The sequence below is a fragment of the Phalaenopsis equestris genome, unplaced genomic scaffold (assembly GCF_001263595.1).
Source record: "Phalaenopsis equestris unplaced genomic scaffold, ASM126359v1 Scaffold000402, whole genome shotgun sequence".
Lineage (NCBI taxonomy): Eukaryota > Viridiplantae > Streptophyta > Magnoliopsida > Asparagales > Orchidaceae > Phalaenopsis > Phalaenopsis equestris.
The window spans coordinates 794927-814784 of record NW_018164844.1 but is presented as its reverse complement, the minus strand read 5'-3'; the positions used below and the strand labels follow the sequence as shown (position 1 = coordinate 814784).

The window sequence follows — 19858 nt, the reverse complement described above, 5'->3', positions numbered from 1 at the left end:
AATATATATATAATCATATATATATATATATAATCATATATATATATATAGAGAGAGAGAGAGAGAGAGAATGTAGTACCTGGTCGACGGTGGCTGCAGAGCTTTCATCATAATGAAAAGCGGCTTCAATAATGTAGGCACCTTTATTCTTGTCAGCGAAGGCACCAACAAGCACTCTATCCCTCCCAGACAGAAAGGGAGAAATGAAGTTTTCTACGTGATTGCTGTCTGAGAAGAAGAAGCCTTCAATGTAGTTGAATCCTTTCTTCATCTCCTTGTCTCCATCCAAGGAAATCAGGTGCTCCTCACAACTGGAAAATATATTGAAATCGTTGTAGACTAGGGCAACCCATCTCACCTATATATTAATAATCTGCTTGTAATCATAAATGTACAAAAAATAATAAAAAAAAAAGATAGAAAAAAGTGACAAGAAATGAATATTTACTCAAACCTTTTAATAAAGTGCAAGTATATATATGTCAATTATTTGATAAAGTCCAAACTTTGTAAGAGTGTACTGTGCATAGATGTTTCTTAATTATTTTGTTAGTGATGTATATTATCATTTTGAATAAATCATGTAATTTTTTTTTATTTTTTTTACTTGTTGGGAAATTTATATACATACAACACAATTCTTTTGTATTTACATACGATTGTAGCACTTTAACGTCAAAAACTCATACATTGAAAAATTTATTTTGACTTTTAAAAAAGATGATGATGATAGTATTCTCAACGTGATGCTAAAGATTTGAGTGGAATGTATATTAGTATGAATGCTTAGATGTAGATGGTAAATACATAAGAATTGTGTGGTATGTAAGTGTCGATCACCCGTGTTGGGTTTGATCGGTCATCCCGAGTCGATCAACCGATCATTTGGGTTCAATTGACCATCCCGGGCCGATCACTCGATCCTCTGGGTTTGATCAACCATCACGTGTCGATCACCCGTTTCGGGTTTGGTCGATCGTCCTAGGCCGATCACCTGATTCCTTGAGTTCAATAGACTGTCAATTTTGGTTTGATCAATCTTCCTAGGCCAATCACCCAATCCTTTGGGTTTGATCAACTGTCGCATGTCGATTACCTAATTATTTGGGTTTGATCAACTGCTACATGCTGATCACTCGCTTTGGGTTTGATCGGCCATTTCATGTTGATCACCTGTTCATTTGGGTTTGATCAACAGCCAGTTGTTGATCACCTAATCCTTTAGGTTCAATTAACAGTCAAATGTTGATAACCCACTTTGGGTTTAATCGGTCAGCTTGGGGTAGTCACCATTCCTTTGGGTTTGATTGAGCTCTACGTGTCGATCACCCGCTTTGGGCTTAACTGGCCACCCAACGAAGTCGTATTGCCTCTTGGGTTTTGATCGGCCACCCTGAACTGATTACCTACTCTTTTGGGTCTGATTGATTGTCTTGGATCATTCAATCCACCCTCTTCGGTTCGACCAGCTGCCACGGCTCGGTCGACCGATCACTTGCATGCTTATATGCTTTCTTTCATGCTGCATGTTTTCTTGGCTTGTGTATGAAGAATCTTTTTTACTTGATGTCTATGATTTATTTCATTGCATGTAAAATATATTTGTCTTATATGCTTTGCTTGTGGCATGTCTTGGATGTCTCCTTAAGCACCCTTGGTTTGGGGCGTCTCTCTAACCACCCTCACCTCGTGGTGTCTCTTTGAGCACCCACACCTGCGAGTGTCTTATCTACATACACAACCGTATACATGAAGACTAGACACTTGCCCCTTTTGAGAGGAGATGACTTACATGTATAGCCACATGCTTCGCTGCCCACGACACCCCTTAGAGTGGAGTGGGGCATTTGACATTGGGTTGAATATGAGTTATATTTCACAGCCGCTAAACTAGTATGAGGCACAATGTGTGTCCACCTAAGCATGTGATTCTCACCTGTATGAATCATAGACTTAGTATGTTTGGCACTTTTCACATTTGTGGGTCATTCACATGTTGTATATTTGACATTTCTCATATGTCTTCCACATTTCAGTATGCTTGACTTATCTCATTTGTCTTGTTGCATATCTTGCATGTTTGCATGTGTTCTCGGTAAGTGCCTCTTGGGTAAGGTGTAAATACACTTTATAAGTATTTTTTTACTCGATGCAAACTCACTCGTAGCTGGTGCTTGATTGTCACATGGCACCTCGGGTCCCCCGGGCAAGTGTAATTCCATTTCATAGGTAGCCCATTTTGTCGGCACATCCCATTTGTGTGTGTTATGTTGCATGTAGGCATCTTTACATTAATTTGCATGATGTGTGCTTTGCCTTTTGGCGCCCGTTGTAATTATTTCATGCTTCGGTCAAACAATCACAATATGGGTCTTTTGGATGTTTTTATCCTTGCACATTTGGCTCGATGACTTGTCTTACTTGTTACAAGAGTGATCTATTTGTCGGTCGTGATACCCAAATGAGCATTGCCCCGATGATATCTTGACAAGCAATGTGAGTTTCTATATCACAAGCAATAAATAGTATGATTGTGCTAAGGATCCAAGGACCAAAAGTATGTCACTTGATTGTTCCGGATCTACCATTAGCAGCCTGTTATTTTAAAATATAAAAATGGTTATTTTTGGTATTATAAGTATTATCCACCTATTTTAAAATTACATGGATGTTAGGCCATATGTGAGGCAACCTCATTTAACCATGTCACCCATTTTCTTGTAACGCGCTTTAGATCCCTTAGATCTTTAGGAAGGAGCCTATGTTGCGACCCCGTCAAATTCATACGGTAGCCGGAGATTTTATCCTGTGCACTTAGATATTGGTTAATACACTTTTTGTTAGATGATGTGTTGTGTTAGGATCAGGTTGCTAGATAGTTTTTTGGCACCTTATTGTTCCGTGCTGGCTTGGTTATCTTAGCTAGGTGCCTTTTTTCTGCTTGTGTCTTTGGTGTACTTGCATGTTATTTGATTTTGGTATGCATGGTAGAATATTAGGTTTGTCTTCTACAGAGATACCATGCCATATATGCACACACAATGGTACAATAAAAAGGGGTAGCATGTGATGATTTACATGCTAAATTTTGCTTGTAGGTGTTGCATATCTCTCCTATCATGCATGACCCAGATACATTTGCATGTTATAACTCGTGCTAACACTTTTATGTAGGTTTAGTTTTTCTTTCACATTCTTTTTATACTTTGTATTACTTAGGAGAGTACTGTAGTGGAAATAATATATAAGCACAGTTTCTAAGGCATTTAGCAAGGGAACAATGTTGTGGGGAACCATGTGAAAATAAGTCCTGTATTATAATTTTGTATTTGATATTGATGTATAGATTTAAGAGCATGCATATATATGCAAAGTCCGATTACTATTTTATTTTATGGGATATGTTGTCGACCCAGTGGCATCGGTCTTTATTTAAATTTGACTTGTTTTATTGTTTTGCTGCGAGCATGTATGTTTGGATTGTTTTCAGCCTTTTTGGGTTATGATTTTGTTTGGAACCCAAAATTATAGTTTTGGCTCTTTAAGGACAATAATATTATAAATTTTTTATAAAAATCATAATAAAAATTCTAGATTAATCAAAATTTAGGATTAAATATTGAACTATTTAAAACCTGCACTTTAATTTCCTGCATGGCCTTTGAGCTGGTTTTAAAAGGGTTTGCATGAGATGGATATATCCCAAGTCATCTCTAATAGGGCCTCCATAATTAAGACTAGATAATTGCATCATGTTGCTTGTCTCGAGAAGAAGTCCTCATGCTACTTCAACCCGGTTGACCAAGCATAAGTTTTTTATACTTAGGTGGTTGTTTAGTACGTGTAGGTTGTTAGAGGCTTCCTCGACCTAGAAGAGGAGTAAGTTCTTTGTCGAGAGCATTTTTTAAGTTTGTAGCTGGACCTCTTATTTCCTTTTTTTCCTACGGCATCCTTATCACTTTAGCGGCTATAAATCCCACCGCTTGGAGATCCACCTAATAGTCAAAAGATAGAGATTCATTACATTGACCTTAGGGCTACCAAGATCTCCGTGGATGATCCAATTCATAGATTGTTGACCAGGGATCTCTAGACATGTTGGTCGACTACCTCCACAACCAGGTAGACTTAGGGTTCTAGTAGCTTGGGATGATGTGTCTGTGGTACCCCGACCCAACTACCTCTATTTTTTAGGATTACTCTACCCTTACTCTTATTGAGCTCCTTCAAGCCCTATCACTCCTTTGACTTTGTTGATATCACCCTGATGACTCGATTACCAATGAGCTATAACCCATTTGGGATACAGTGATTCACCCTCTGTCCTTATGACCCGGACTGCTCTAACATATAAGGATATCCCTGTTGAGTGATTTTGGTTATTTCATAGGTTCTGATGCAGACAAGCCGAAACTCATTTGGGATGTGAGAGGCTCACTCTCTACCCAGTGGCCTAGCGAGATTTTTTAAGCATTGGGGCATTTCCATACGAAATAATCAACCTTTAATTATTTTTCATGTTCATGATAATATAAGTGAAACTCCTTTTATGGAGAGTATTCCTAGGTAATCATCAAGATGTAATTTATTAGAGGGATACGCTCCTCTGGGAAACTCTTGACCCCACAATAAAAATTTTTCTTTTTGATTCTCTGGTTACAGGTGGCTTATGTTGGGATTCTCTTCTTGGTATTGTGTTTTGAGGTACTTCGATCAGATCCTTTTCGGACGTATATTCTCGACCCAATATATGAAGATTATTTAAATATAAGTCTTCTGCTTGTTTCTTTTATTTTTTTGACTATTTGTCTTCGTATATCCTTGTTTTTTATTCATCTCTTCTTCGAGTCATTGATATGATTCAGGAGAGGGATTTATTTGAATAAGAGAATTATACGATGACATATAAATAAACAAGTTGGCTACTTTGAGTCCCAAAAAAATCGAGAAAAAGAGTGTAAATTTCAAATTCATTTATGTTTTACATCGTATTTACATGTCTTCATACCAAACATTTATTACTGAAAATCCATGTTATTACTGAAAATCCATGTAAGAGAATTACATTGCATTGCATATCCTTTCAGACAAATAGCCTCATAGAAAACCTAATTCCACCATGTGACTGCTTACTCCCACCTTGGTTAATTTCAAGCCTGAAAAATCTTATCAAGAGTAAATGCATGGGGTTGATGGATCACAATGGAATCCTCTGATTTCTTGTTAAAGAAACAATAAAGATCTAGATATCTCAAAATATTTATGATATATATATATATATATTATATATATATATATATATATATATATGCTATTTTTGTCATTAGGTTGCTCTCATGATAATGAAGGTATTCCTGATTAAGCATCTTGTTTATCCCTAAATATTTTTAGAGTTATCAATGTCGGTCGATATAAATGTTTGATTTTTTCTCTGTTTGTGGTATTGGTCGGCTCTCATCATTAAGAACTAATTGTAGCCACAACGTTCCTCACCTAACATTCTAGTCAAATCCTTTCTTTTATCTTTCACCATCACTTGGCATCAACGCTTTTTATCTCTTCTTAGTAAATGATAGCCAACTAGAGTGAACACTTTATTGTCCATTATTCAATGTTAGTTATTAAGTGACATATAAGTCTATCATTATCAATCTTCTATGTTATTAAAAAAACTAATGATAATTGTTACATATTAATTGATATCGGTCATTAATCAAGCTCAATACAAATTGCTCCTTTCTACCAAACATTAACCAACAACCAACATCATTGCCCACCATTGTACACCTCCAAAAACCTATGATAGATCAACATTATGCCTTTTGTTGCTTACCACACAATGTTAGTAGTTGATAAATATTGAATCCTTACCTGCAATCCAAAAAATAATCAATGACCAACACTCAAGGCTAGTCATTGGCCAACATTATTATCCGACATCTTTTATCATTTGATTACAATCAATGATTGATATTGAAAACCATCATTAATTATTATGTGATGCTAGAACTTTACCAATTCTAACCAAGCATGCTTGTTTTTAGTACCATTCATTAATTAGACGTAAGATTCCTCTTTAATTATTACTTGATGGTAATTAATGATTCATTTCTAATGTGTATTAGCCACTAATATGTGACAAACATGTTTTTAGTTTCATGATCTCTACTTATATTATGATAAAAATCATGAAGAACCGCAGCCATCATTCAACTTTAAAATTTTCTCTTCATATGTCACATGATGCTACTCATTGCCCTTCATTAACATAATACATTCATTGATCAAAATTCTCAAATGTTTATAGTTGGCTATTGTCTATTGATGCCCAGCTATAATTTATTATTATCACGTTTCATAGTTAGTAGATAATAGTATGCATCTATCTATCAATGTCATTCAATGCAAACATTCATCGAAATCTAACTCTTATGGTTTATAATACTCACCAATATTTCATCTACTAATAACAAACATTTGATGTCCATCAACGCCTAACATTATGCTAACATCATGAAATTGTGATATAGATAAACTTATTTTAATAAATGCAAACATGTCTTTAGAAACTAATTTTTTAACTAAGTAATTATAAATTTGATTAAATTAAAAAATCAAGAAAATGAAACTAAATAAATTAGAGGAAATGATCTAGTGACTAAGTAAGAAGACATGAAACAAAATACTTTATAACAAAATTTAAAACATTTTTATTGAGTCATATTTTAATTTTCTTTCATTATTATGCTTATGTGATGTGTTTTAGTTTAATGGCTTTATAGGATGCTTGCTTTTATTGAAATTTTTACTATAAATTTTGGGTTGAGTAGAAAGTTTCATGAATTAATTTCATAAAATTTTATTCTTCTGGAGGATCATACATTTGATTTTGATTGTACCTATGAATCATTCTTATTATTTGGGTGGAATTATGCATACAAATTAATGTATCTTACACATTAGAAACTAGCTATTAATAGCAAAAAAACCTTTTAACATTGATTACAATAACAATAATATCTTTATCCATAAACCTAAAATCATTATCATACTCATACATATGATCTATGATCATTCAAATAAACATAATTGGATCATCTTAATTATTGGCCATCCAAAATTTTCCTGAATGTGTTTGTAAATGCAAGGCTCAAATTATAGGGGAAATTAATTATCCAGCTAATTTGATCTTTTAAAAGCTTAAAAAGCTTTTTAAGCCAAATACCTTCATTCCTCTACTATTTTTTTTTCTATATTCCCAAGATTTTCAAGTTAAACTTTCAAAAGCAGAATAAGTCAAAAGCATTCAAGTAAGATCATCTGAGGAATTTAAGAAAGATTTATCCTTTCTTCATCTACCAAAGCACTATAAGAATTTTATTTCAATTAATAAATTTTATTTTTATTCTTTAAATTTTTTGCTTAATCTCATTGGTTTTTGAATTTTTCAGTCATTTTATATTGTTATTTCTATTTGATAATTCATTTATATATTTATTCTTTTAGTTCTATGCTTAGTTTGTTTGTTTACAAAAAAAAAATTCAAATATTAAATCACACACCTATAAGTTTGTCATATCCTTATTTGATATTAGTGCCTCAATATTTGGAATAAGAAATAAGAAATAAAAACAAATTAACAAATTAACATTTGATATAATCATCCAGAGTAGACCAATACAAGAAACTCAACTTCTTTTTAAGAAATTAAAGTAACTACACAAATTATTTCTTAGATAACATTCTTTTTTATATCAGATAAATAGGATGAGTAAATTTTTTATTACAACAAGATATTTGAGTATAAAATATTTTATTTTATTTATCATATACCCAAATGTTAAATACTAAATGGAGTGAAAGTTGAGAGAATTTTGATGATTGGACTTAAATTTGAGATCGTACTTGATAAACTAAATTTTAAGGTCATGAGTGACTTATACAAATTTGAAAATTAAAATTAAGTTTGAAATGAATAATAAATTTGAAAAAAGTTCTACTATTGTTGTAACTAATGTGATTCGGGATGTTGATTTGAATATATTAGCTTATTATTTATATTGTTTCATATGAAAATAAAAGAAAAAAATTTTAAAATACTTGATTTATGTGTGTGTGTGTGTGTGTGTGTGTGAAATGACTTCTCTATTTGAGAATTTTGCATTCTATTTGGAATCTTGCAAAGGGACTCCTTATTCATTTCTCACACTATCCTGTTTCCTTAAATCATGTCTATCCTCTTCTTTTTCTTCTTCAATTTTCTTATTTTTCTTTCACTTCTTCTACCTCCAATCGAACAATCCTCGGCCTAACTTTTTTTGATATATTTTTTTTCTTTTTCTATGCCTTGGATTGAAAAACATGTAGTTTAACTAGATTGATCAACATCCTTTAATCTTTTTTTTCTTAAACTTAAAGATATTTCGTTAAATTTTTAATTATAGGAAATAAAAAAAAATATTTTTCTCTTCAATCATAAAATAATAAAATCATAATTACTAATCAAACAAACCATTTTTCTTTCTAACTTGATAATAAATAGGAAAACCATTATTTCTCATTTAAAAAACAAATTTAATCATTTTCATAATAATTTTTAACATTTTAAAAATATTTCTTTTTATAAATTATAAAAATCATATATAAGGGATCAAATAAAGATGGTTCTTATCTTCTATTTATCTTTCAGCTTGCTTTCCATAATGTCCCAAATTGCTTTGCCTATAATTTTCTTGTATCCATGAAATAAAATTATCTTGAAGCTTCCATTTATATTTTGTTCATTACCTTTGCATTATTGTTGTGAACATCTTCAAGCATACTTTTTTTAATTCTTAAAGAGTTAATTTTCATATTCCAATTCTTCAAAAATATTTTAGATCACTTTTCATAAGCTTGATGCTCTTAATGGACTTCATTTTGATCTTCCAACACTCATAAGCTTCTCTTTGAAATATGGGAATGGTGATTAGAGTTCCCCCACTATGAATTATAGTGTCACTATACATCAAATTTCTCTAGAAAAGAAATCAAAATAAACAATGATACCAATTTCAAGAAAGGAAATAAAAAAATATATATTTTTTCTCATATAAAGGATACACATAATTTATTGATTCAAATCTTACTAAAATTCAATATTACAACTTTATGTATAATATTTTATGGATATTTCATTATTTAGATTAAAAGAAATGCTTAAGTATATGAGAGTTATAGGTCACATCATAAGTGTCTTATTGTTTTCAAGAAGACATATAAGAGCTTAAACATTTATTCTAAAAATTTTTCTCATATGCATAAATATAACATATTTCTATTTAAAATGGCATGGGTAAGAATGCTTAACATGAAATATACTTCATTAAATAAATTACATATAATTTGAAGTGATGATAAAATTATTACCATAGTAGGAGCTGGATCCAGGGCAATCCTAGCCCTAGTGATGACACCAAATTGGCCTAATCCTCCAAAGATAGCATGAAATAAGTCTTGATTGAGGTCTTCTGAGCATGTTAACATCTCCCCCTTTCCTACACCATACAAAGCCATAATGCATGGTTCATATCAAATATTGATGAAAACTAAATGGAAATATAAAAATCATGGAAGAATATAATTTGATCTCAAATAGATGAGACTATCTTTATCATAAAATCTCCTTTCGAAGATGAAAATGTGAGTTGAGATCAATAATTATATCTTGAATTTGCTTTGGCTATCATTTCAACTTAGAATCCAACCAAATTATTTGTTTCTTATTTTTTCAAACTAAGAATGGTGCATGTGCACATGTGTCATGTTTATTATAATTAATTTAGATAAACCTTAACTTTTAACTAATTCATAAACTGTTTAAATATATTTCTAAAATTTCAATTAAATGGCTTTGAAGATCGTTTAGATATTTCCTTTAGCTATCCTATTTAATTTTAAAAATTTTAGTGGTATATCCTAATTTGTTATAATTAAACTTATGTTACTTAATGATTTGATTTGGGTTAACCTAATATTCCCTATGCACTTTGTTGGCCATTTAATCCTAAATTGAACTCATCTTAGGTAACTCTAGCTAATTTTGGGATCTACCTTAGACTATCTTAATTAGCCCTAAGTATGCTAATGGTTTGACTATGGTTGACTTAGTAGATCTACGTGACTCTATCCCATCCTTAGGTAATGACTCTAGTCTTGATCAAGTTGGCTTAAGTTATTAACAATCAACCATAGTTTATAAATGATTAATGGTATGATTTAGACATTCTTAAATAATTCTAAGATTTTTAGTGATTTTCTTAGGAAGGACAATTTTGCACGTATTGTGTCTTTCATTAAAATACTAAGGTAAAGCTTACATTATACCAAAATGATTATTTATTCAACTCATTTTGATATTATTTATTCAACTCATTTTGATATATGGGAACTTCTTAATTACTATCCTAGTGTATGTTGATCGAAGATATTTTTCTTTTTTCTCAAGTAGTTTTTTAAGAAAATTAAAGTCATCTCTATGTGTTGAAGCATAAAAAAAATTAGATTTTAGGAAACTCATGTAATGAAAATATTGGAATACTGTTGCTAAAAGGGCTAAATCTAATTTTATGTATCAATTCAATTACGTATAATCTTTTGCAATAATGATTAAGCATTAGTTGGTGAAACCACTAATTTTTCTTTTAACTTAGTGAATAAACATTCTTCTACAACTCTCGATATCGAAGCTCATAAAGGAATTTGGATAGAATAAGATGTTAAACTACAATAATCTAAATTTTTAAATATTTAAAATGAAAAAAAAATTGACCAAAATTCAAAAGTATCTATTTTAAGAATATTTGAAGAAAATCAAAAGCCTTGTATTGGCTAATAGATAAAATATGGTTTGATTATACTACTAATAGATATGTCATCTTTAGTGGTTGTAAACTAATATATAGTTAGTCATATTACATGAAAGGATTCAAGCATCATGGTGTCGGCACTAAAAAGTTGAGGAGTTGTTAAGTTCACGGCTGCTAGGATGGATATCCCAACACTCGTTTTAATTTAATTTAATACATATATAATTTAGAAAAAAATAGTATTTTAAATTTTTAAAAATACAGTATCAAACCGATCTCGTATCCTCAGTAGTTTAAATAAACGAGCCTAATGCCACAAGTAGTGCACTTATCCCAAGGAATAGATACATTACTTACTGGTGAAGACTCGATTAAATAAACTAAAGATTGTATGACATTTGTTTAAGTCTGTGAAACTTTTTTTGTGTTGACCTACAATTTTTCATATTTAATATGAATAATTAAATAGGACTTATGTTAAGCTGGGTTCGGGAATGTTTTATATAAGAGCAAGCTCCTATAATTAATTACATTTTAGATAATTGAAGTCACCTAAGAAAACTCTGGATAAAAATCAGGGAATATTGTCTTCAAAGAGGTCAAAGGATTAGGACTTTTCAACGAGGTTGGACAAAGAGGTGTGAAAGGGGAATGATTCAAATCTGGAACATTTTATTTTGGAATTCAAAGGAGGAAGAACTAAGGGATGTCATAGAACCGGAGGAGAACCTCGGTGACTTCCCAAGTTATCATATGGTTTGGCTCCAGTTTAGAAGAGAAATTATTGAATATTTCATTCTGACAATTTTATTAATTAGGGCTTACATTCATGTGAAACGATCATACAAATAGCCTGAAAGATATGAGGATTTAAAGATATGAGGATTTAAGTCGTTGAGGGTTTAGGTCGTGACGAACGACAACATCAAAATCTTAAAGCGGGTTAGGGCTTAAATTGCATAGCAAAGCTATACAAAGGCCTAAAGACAAATTGAGGATTATGTTGCATAAGCAAACAACCCTGAAATCCTATGGATTGTTGTTTAATTCTAAAAAAGAAATATGTTATTGTAGATCCTATTGCTGTTCCAGCTAATGAAGAAGATCGTGCTGCCCACAATGCTAGCTCCAAGCTCGTCGTTGTAGCAAGTTTAAGTTTTCTAATGTGTCAAGTTATGATGTCAAATCAAATGTCCATATGGTTATGTTTCCTTAAATTTACTGGGCATATTAAAGTTGATTAAAGCGAGACCGGTTAGGATCCTACGGTTCCCTCGTTCCGGCACAACTATTTTCTATTGGGTTCATTTAGTCCAAATGAATTTACTAAACTCAACTTAATGAGTTTCATAACTTCATTTAGACTGTGGTAAATCTCGTTAGCAACCGTAGGTTACTTCCACTGAGGGATTACCGATCATTCGATAAAGACGTCTTAATTTAGTTTCAATTGTTGTTTTGTGATGTTTGTGATCAAATATTGAGTTGTCTTGTCTTTTGAATGTTGCGGCGGTGAATTAATTTGGTTGATTTTAGTTTTGGTTTTAGTTTCAGTTTTGTGGCTATCCTAAAGGTTTTAGTTTTCATGCAGGGTGACATCGTTCTTTAGCGTGCAAGTTTACAAGCATAAAATTACAATGTAGGAAATTACGAGAAAAGAAAGCGCTGTAAACTATAAAAGCATACCTAACGGGTCTTCTCGTTCCTCTACCCCAAAATTCAGTACGTGCAAAGCATATATATGTATAATTTTACGGGAATTAAAACATGCTTATAGAAAAGATAGAAAGTACAAACTTAAAGTGTGCCTATCAAATCCTATGTCATATTTTAGGTGTATTTAAATTTTAAGTATGATTCTATTAAGCAACTCATAATAAACTCACATGTCCTTCAAGATTTTCAAAGTATTATGAAGAAGTTTCGAGTAATACCCTAGACATTTCATGGTCCTTGGAATTAACTTGAGTTCATTATGGTTTTATCATATTTGCTATATTGTTCATCCAATTAATATCCTTATGCTCAGTGAATTTGATGTTTTGATTATCCCTTAAGTAGGGTAATTATCACTCAATATCTCACTTATGAATTATATGGGTAAAGACCCTTGGAAGCAACTTGACTTAATTAATTAATTGATTTTAAATAATGAGCTTGTAGTGTTTTGAAAGGTTTTAAATTTAATTACAAGTTATTTTCTAAACCTCATTAGAAAATATTTTGATTAAGCCTAGTTCACTATTAAGCCCTTAAGATTTAACGGGTGGATTTATAATTTTAAGAAAAAAAGATTTTTGAATATTTTTACTTTCGATCATGAATTATAAATTATATTAAAACCATTAACTAGTGTTCAAAATCAGTGAATTATGATTTTCTAAATCAAAACCCTCACCTTAATATCTCCATATTTAATTATTCTTCCAAATTTCATTAAATTTTGAAAAATTACAAATTTATCCTTTATGAAATTCAAAGTGAGATTGGTTTCTTCAACTTATCCCTTTTTTGTTTCAACCATCAAAATATCAATTAAGATTATTTATTGCCCATTTAGCCCTTTGGTTAAGCCTAAACATTAATTAAGCCTTAAATTTCAAAATTACCATTTTGCCCCTAAGACCTTAATACCCTATAATTCATTAAATTAGACTGAAAAGACTTGTAAATTTTATATTATCTCACTCCTGAGTTAATTAAAACATCAGAGGAGAAAATATGATTTTTTCTGAATTTAGTTAATTTTTATAATTATTTATCATGCAAAACTCAGAATTTTCAATGAAAATTTAATAACTCAATCAAAATAAAACTTATGTCCTTAAGAAAATTATATGAGATTCATTTGGGTTAGAGGACCACTTAGACCAATTTTAATGATTTTTAAAAATTTAATTTAATTATTAAAACTATTTGTTGGTTTTGAGTATTAATTAAATACAAATTAATATTTAAATGGAAAATTAATTTTTATATTTTTATTAAATTTATTTGAGTCCAGGGAATCAAAGAAATAGATTTCATATTTTTGTAATTTATGTTTTAATTATTGGAATTATTTTAGCAAAAAATTAGAGAAAAATTCATTTTAAGCCTTTTAAATTAATATTTTGACTTAAAAAATTAGGAAAACTATTTTAATTGGTTCAGGAAACTCTTTTTAATTGGTTCTAGATGATCAGGAAATCAAATGTAACATCTTGGTGTGTTTTTATAATTTTGTGATTTTTATGATTTTTAATTCATTTTAATTAATTTAAATGCTTAAAAATGAAGTATTTATTTTAATTCCAATTTTATTTTCCTTAGGTTCCTCTAATCATAAGGAGCTCTCAAAACCAATTTGGTGATTTTTTTAATTGTATTTTAATTTATATAATTATTTTAATGCCAAAAATGTCATTTCACTTAATTAATCCCTTGAGTGGTCAAATTAACTACAATTGACATGAAATTTTTATGGGGAGCTCCTTTAACTTTAAATTATAGTGTGAAATAATTTTTATGTCATTTAAATTTATAATTACTCCAAATTAATTTTTTTTTCATTTTTAGGGTTGGTGACAATTAGGGTTATTTTGAATGAATTAAACCAAGTTTATATTTTTTCTAGGATCTTTTAACTGTAGTGAACCCACCAAAATAAATTTTATATTTTTCTAATGAGTATTTTAATTATTATAATTTGTATATCAAAACAGAGATCATTAACTTAAAAATTAGACATTCATGCCTAGAAAATTAGACATTCATGCCTAGAGATCTTCCCTAACCTTGAAAGTTTAGAAAGAGCATCCCCATAACATGTAGAATCAAAGTCCCAAAAATCAAGTCATGTTGAAATGTTTATGCTAATGGAGAATCAAAATAAGGAAAACACCATTTAATTAATTAAAATAAAATATGCATCAAATAAATATGAAAATATTTCCATATTATTTTCTTCTCTTCACTGAGCAACAAGGTATTTTTATTTTATTTTTATGATTTTTCTACACAAAATTATGCATTTTTGAAGTTATGGATATTTATTTAAATAAAAAAATCCCTACTTTCCTACTTAAGTGACGTGATGCAAGCGCATCCTAGACAGATCCGAAAACTCCACGCGATGAGCTCCTGTTCGACACCACTGTCCACGCGTCCGCCTCGTCAGCCTGCGGTTCCATTCCATCTCCTCATCCGGCGTGATCAGAATCGTCTGTACGATACACACGCAATCCAACAGCGCTTGGTCATCATCCCCAACGAAGCCAACCCACAAACCGTTTGTTTTCAAACCCTAATATGTCGATTGATTCTCAACCAAATCAAGTGTGGTTTGTTCCTATAGACTCGTCTCGACTAGGATAACATATCTATACGATTAATTGACCCTTAAATCAACTCTATACACATGGAGAATCAAATGAAGCTCGGTTTAGGGTTGACTTTCAATACCTTGGTCCAAGAGGGGAAGCCTCAATTGGATGTTTTTGGAAGCTTCGTGGGAGTCCTAAGAGCCTAGGGATGGAGCCTCAAGCCATGGTGAATCGCCTAGATATGAATTCGACCAAAGTCGATTTAGGGGTTTAATCAAAGTCCACCTAAGGGTGCTCTGGTGATGGGGCTTGTGTTGGATCTTTTTCTCTTGATGTGGGGATGGTGTGGGTGCAATTAATTTAAATTTGGTGGAGGTTTTAGGGGTTGCCTGTTTCGGTCTAGAAATTGGGCTCAAAAATTAAGCTCGAACAGTGGCTTTGAGTGACTAAGGATGGTTGGGTTAAGCTCAAGATGTCTCAAAGAAACTCTGCAGCAACTTGACGGAGTCTCCCAAGGAATTTCAAGGTCTTTTACTTTGGCCATGGAGGGGAGTTTAAATAGATGGGGAAGGAGAGGCCACCAGGAGCAATTGGTGGGTGTCCTAAGTTGCTTATGTGGATGTCAACAATGTGTGAAAATCTAATTGGGATGAGCCAACTTGGATGGGTTTAATTTTAAGTTTTGTCCATGATAGAGCTTTTGATTTTGGGTTTTCCGGCCACCAAGGTGGTTGGCTGGCTAGAGAGGGGTTACCATCTAACTCAGGGAGGTCAGAGCTTGGTTTTGGTGAAGTCAGTTGGCCATGTGTAAAGTTTTTGGACTGAAATAATATGGGAAAAGGGCCACTTTGGGTCAATTTGGATCAAATCATGATTTGAGTTGGGTTCAGCCACCAAGGTCTGTCTTGGACTGAAGAGGAGATCATTTGATTCAGCTTAATCAATGGGGATAAGTCACCATCCAAAGAGATTTGGCTAAACATGGGTTAGAGTGATTCATGGGAGGGGTTAAAACCTTTTTAAGGAGGCTTGAAAGTGGTTTGACCTCTTACCATTAATAGTTTGATGATGTGGCAAGACTCTGATGGCTTTTCTATGGCTTGAGAGTGGTTTCATGGCTTGCATGTGGCTTGACTAATTTTCATGAGGAAGGATTTTTTATTGATTTGGTATTTTTGGTGGATTTTGTCATGAGGCTTGATTTGGAATGATTTGATTATGAATTTGAAACTTAGGGAGTGTTTTTAATTGAATGGATGATGAAGAGAAAAGAGATTATTATGTGGGCTTCAGATTTGGGATTTTTTGAAATGACTTAAATATTTGAGCTTTTAAGATTGACATTGAATTTGGGCTAATTGAATGTTCATTTTGGTGTATGGAGATGTCATGAAGGATTTGGAAGAATTTCAAGAGAGTTTGAATTGAATTGGTGAACTAATTTGATGGATTTAGGCATATGGCCAAATATGGGGCTTTTTTATTTAAGTAAAATTGGGCTTGCAATTGGATCAAATTGGGCTTGAATTTTGTTTAGAATAGGATTGTGGATGCTGAATTTTGATTTGGAATTGAAATTGGGCAATATTTGGGCCAATTAGGCTAAGATTGTGGCCAATTTGGGGACATTTGGGCCTTTAAGGTAAATTGGATTTTTTGGTCAAATTTGACTAATTTGTCAAATTGGGTCAAATTGATGATAAAAATTTGAAATTGGGAATATTTGGGATGATTTTGGGATTTTTAGAAATTTTTGGAATTTTTAGGTCATGAGGGGTATTTTGGTAATTTTGGGCAATTTTGGATGTATTTTGGGAATTTGGTAATTTTTTTGAATTTTGGTCAATTTAGGCAATGGTGGGGGGTTTGAGATGATTTTTGGGGATTGAACTCGTGACCTGAGGGGACTTAGATCAGTTAGTCGGACATCTGCTTGTCAATTGTAAGTCCCCTCTGGTCAGGGGTTCGATTCCCCCCAGTGAAGGGTGTGGTACTCGAATTGTTAGGCTCATAGGAGATGGTCGAGGCTCATATAATAGCCTCAGACCGTTCCTGTTATGTATATATATATTATGACTGTAGATGGACATCTTATAATAGAATAGTATTGCTTGTAACTTATTGTGTGCATGATTATCAACAACATTGTAAAAGAACTCATTTTAGAATACTTTCATAATTCTCTTAAGCATTGCAATATTAGTATAACCCGATGATAGAAATGACACCAACTATCTACTATTTTATGGTTATCCGTGCCTTAATTTTATTGTTCATTATTTATGTAACTTCATAGATGGGATCTGACCTATCAAACTTGTTATAATTTCATTTATATGAAATTCTATCAGATCATTTAGTAGGCCATCAACAAGAAAGCAATTTTTTTTAGGAGTTTGATCTTATTATGTTTTATTAAATTCAAATAATTCTATTTGGCGTTCTGTTAGGTTTTAATTAGTTTTCAATTGCTTTTAAATTGAAATGGAGGACAGTGTCGTGTGTGGGCTTAGAATATGACAGCATGGATTGGGATTGAAGGTTGCTGAGACAAAAGAGAAGGAAACAAGTAACAATAGTTCATCTGCCTTATACGCTAGAAGGAATTGGAACATGTAAAGATAATTCAACAATGCTCTTGTTCTTTGGCAGTGTTTGGCTGTAAGCTGAATTTGCGTTAAATAGGATTTATCAAATTCAATAAATTTAAGCGACAATATGATGGAAATCATCTCACGAGCGACGACAGCAAAAAATTCTTAAATCCATCTTAAAATAGAATTTACTAATTCCGAATTTACATCTTGAAAGATATGAACCGCCGGAAGAAAATACGAGACGTGAAAAATTTTGATTTAATAGAGCGTTGGATTTAACTTTCATGTTCTTGATGTTGGTGAGACTTTGCGAGCGTGAAGTGAGATAGAAGGATGGTATAGATTTTCTGTCTTGTCAAATGAGCTTATATGAAAGCTTTTCCCCTCTGTTTACTGGTCTGCATTTATTTTGTCATTTCAATTATACTTTGCGGTTTAATGTATTACTGTTATGATTATGGCCACTCTTTGCAAGTATATGCGTGCATTGTATGCTCTTTATTTCTGTTTTAAAATCTGAAAGAGACAAAGATATCAGAAATTGTCTCATTCCGGAAAGAGATTGTTATGCTACATTAAATTCGATTGGAATATATAATTCAAATTGTAAATAAGGATTTAAATTGTTGGGATTTTTACATACATGACAACCGAAACATTGTTATTTACAAATCTAATACGATTTTTCGTTCATTTTTCAAATTCTGGCTCTAATATCAAAATACGTGATAAATCACTAATGTATTCATTTTTATTAAATTTTTAATGATTTGATCCATTACACGTAAAAAAATATGACTGTTAAAAAATATCACAGGAATGCTAAATTTTATAAATAGTAATATTTCAATTACTTTATATGTAATTATTCCTAAATTGTTGGTTAAGTATCTTTATAAGTTTGCTTGTTATTTGTGTTGGTTGAAATTCTAGCATTAGTATTGTTCGAATTTTTGTTTGGAAATTGGTTAGAAAATCCGTTCAAAATCAAAAAAATAAATAAATAAATAAATATCTAATGATGCTAATAATAATACATTCTAAAACAAAAATATTCACGGTTTAGCTCAAAATAAAAGTTTCTTCATCAACAGAATGTGCTGCAATGTAGATCAAATCACGCCGTGCGTTTAATAATTGATGTGATTCACATTGTAATCCGTAGAGTTTAGGATGCATTTGGAGCAGCTTGTGCATATCCAGATAAGTCGTTTATCTGGAAACACGGACCTCGATGTTCGACCCACTTTCCGCGTTTAGTGTAAAAAACAAACTGTTTTTTCGGATAAGCTACTCAAACCCAATTTCTAAATTGTGAGACAGTATTTTCAAAACGTCGTCACAGCATATAAACTGTCCCAAACGGAGGCTTAGTGTTTTCTCACAAATAAAAACAAATAGTAGAAACAAAAAGTCATGTGAATACTTACCGGTGATGACATCCAGCTCTAAGACGTTTCTCACGAGCGGCCCATGCCTGAAACTATAGCCACCGACTCCGCCAACAGAGATTGTTCCACCCACAGTGAGATCAAGATAATCTAACCACCCCCGCGCGGTAAGCCCGTGTTTTATCACCTCTCGCAACACCTCCGCCCACAGTTGCTCCGCCCCTACGTCCACGAAGGGTCCGCAGCAGCCGTCTTTCGACACGTGGATGCGGTTTTTGCCGTCGCAGCTCGCCAGAGATCTCAATTGAATCGAATTCCCACCGTCCACTGCCACTGATTGTCCCCATGTTGAGTGTCCCTGGGCATGTACCATGCATGGAAATATGTGTTATTGTTGTTATTTATTTGATTTTTATAAATTCTAAATTAATTTATATTTTTTAAATTTTATCATGAAAAAAAACTACATAGTTCAGTTCTTATAATTGTTTGTAGCATATAAGTGATTTTTATAGAGCAAAAGTGAGAATATTTATGTAATATTCTATAGAATTATTGTGATGTGCCATACTTCTATTTTTATTAAATAACAACAAAATAATATAATGTTAATTTTTTTTCTTAATTTCCTCCTAAGCTAAGCACAAAAATTAGGTAAACTTATGATTGCTTGAATTTTCATTATAAATGGATAAGAAAACTTTTATAATTTTAAATAT

The 19858-nt window shown here is 31.9% G+C and overlaps 1 protein-coding gene across 1 annotated transcript in view; it reads right to left on the bottom strand.

The window, feature by feature from the left end:
- LOC110026813 (cytokinin dehydrogenase 6-like) overlaps window positions 1-19410 on the bottom strand; it is a gene marked incomplete at its 5' end in the record, with an annotated part of 26326 nt that extends 6916 nt beyond the window's left edge. Inside the window, 3 exons of the mRNA XM_020727963.1 lie at window positions 80-358; window positions 9409-9536; window positions 19179-19410. Of these exons, the coding sequence (XP_020583622.1) occupies window positions 80-358; window positions 9409-9536; window positions 19179-19410 (639 nt within the window). The remainder of the gene's footprint in view (window positions 1-79; window positions 359-9408; window positions 9537-19178) is intronic.
- Between the last annotated feature and the right edge of the window lie 448 nt (window positions 19411-19858).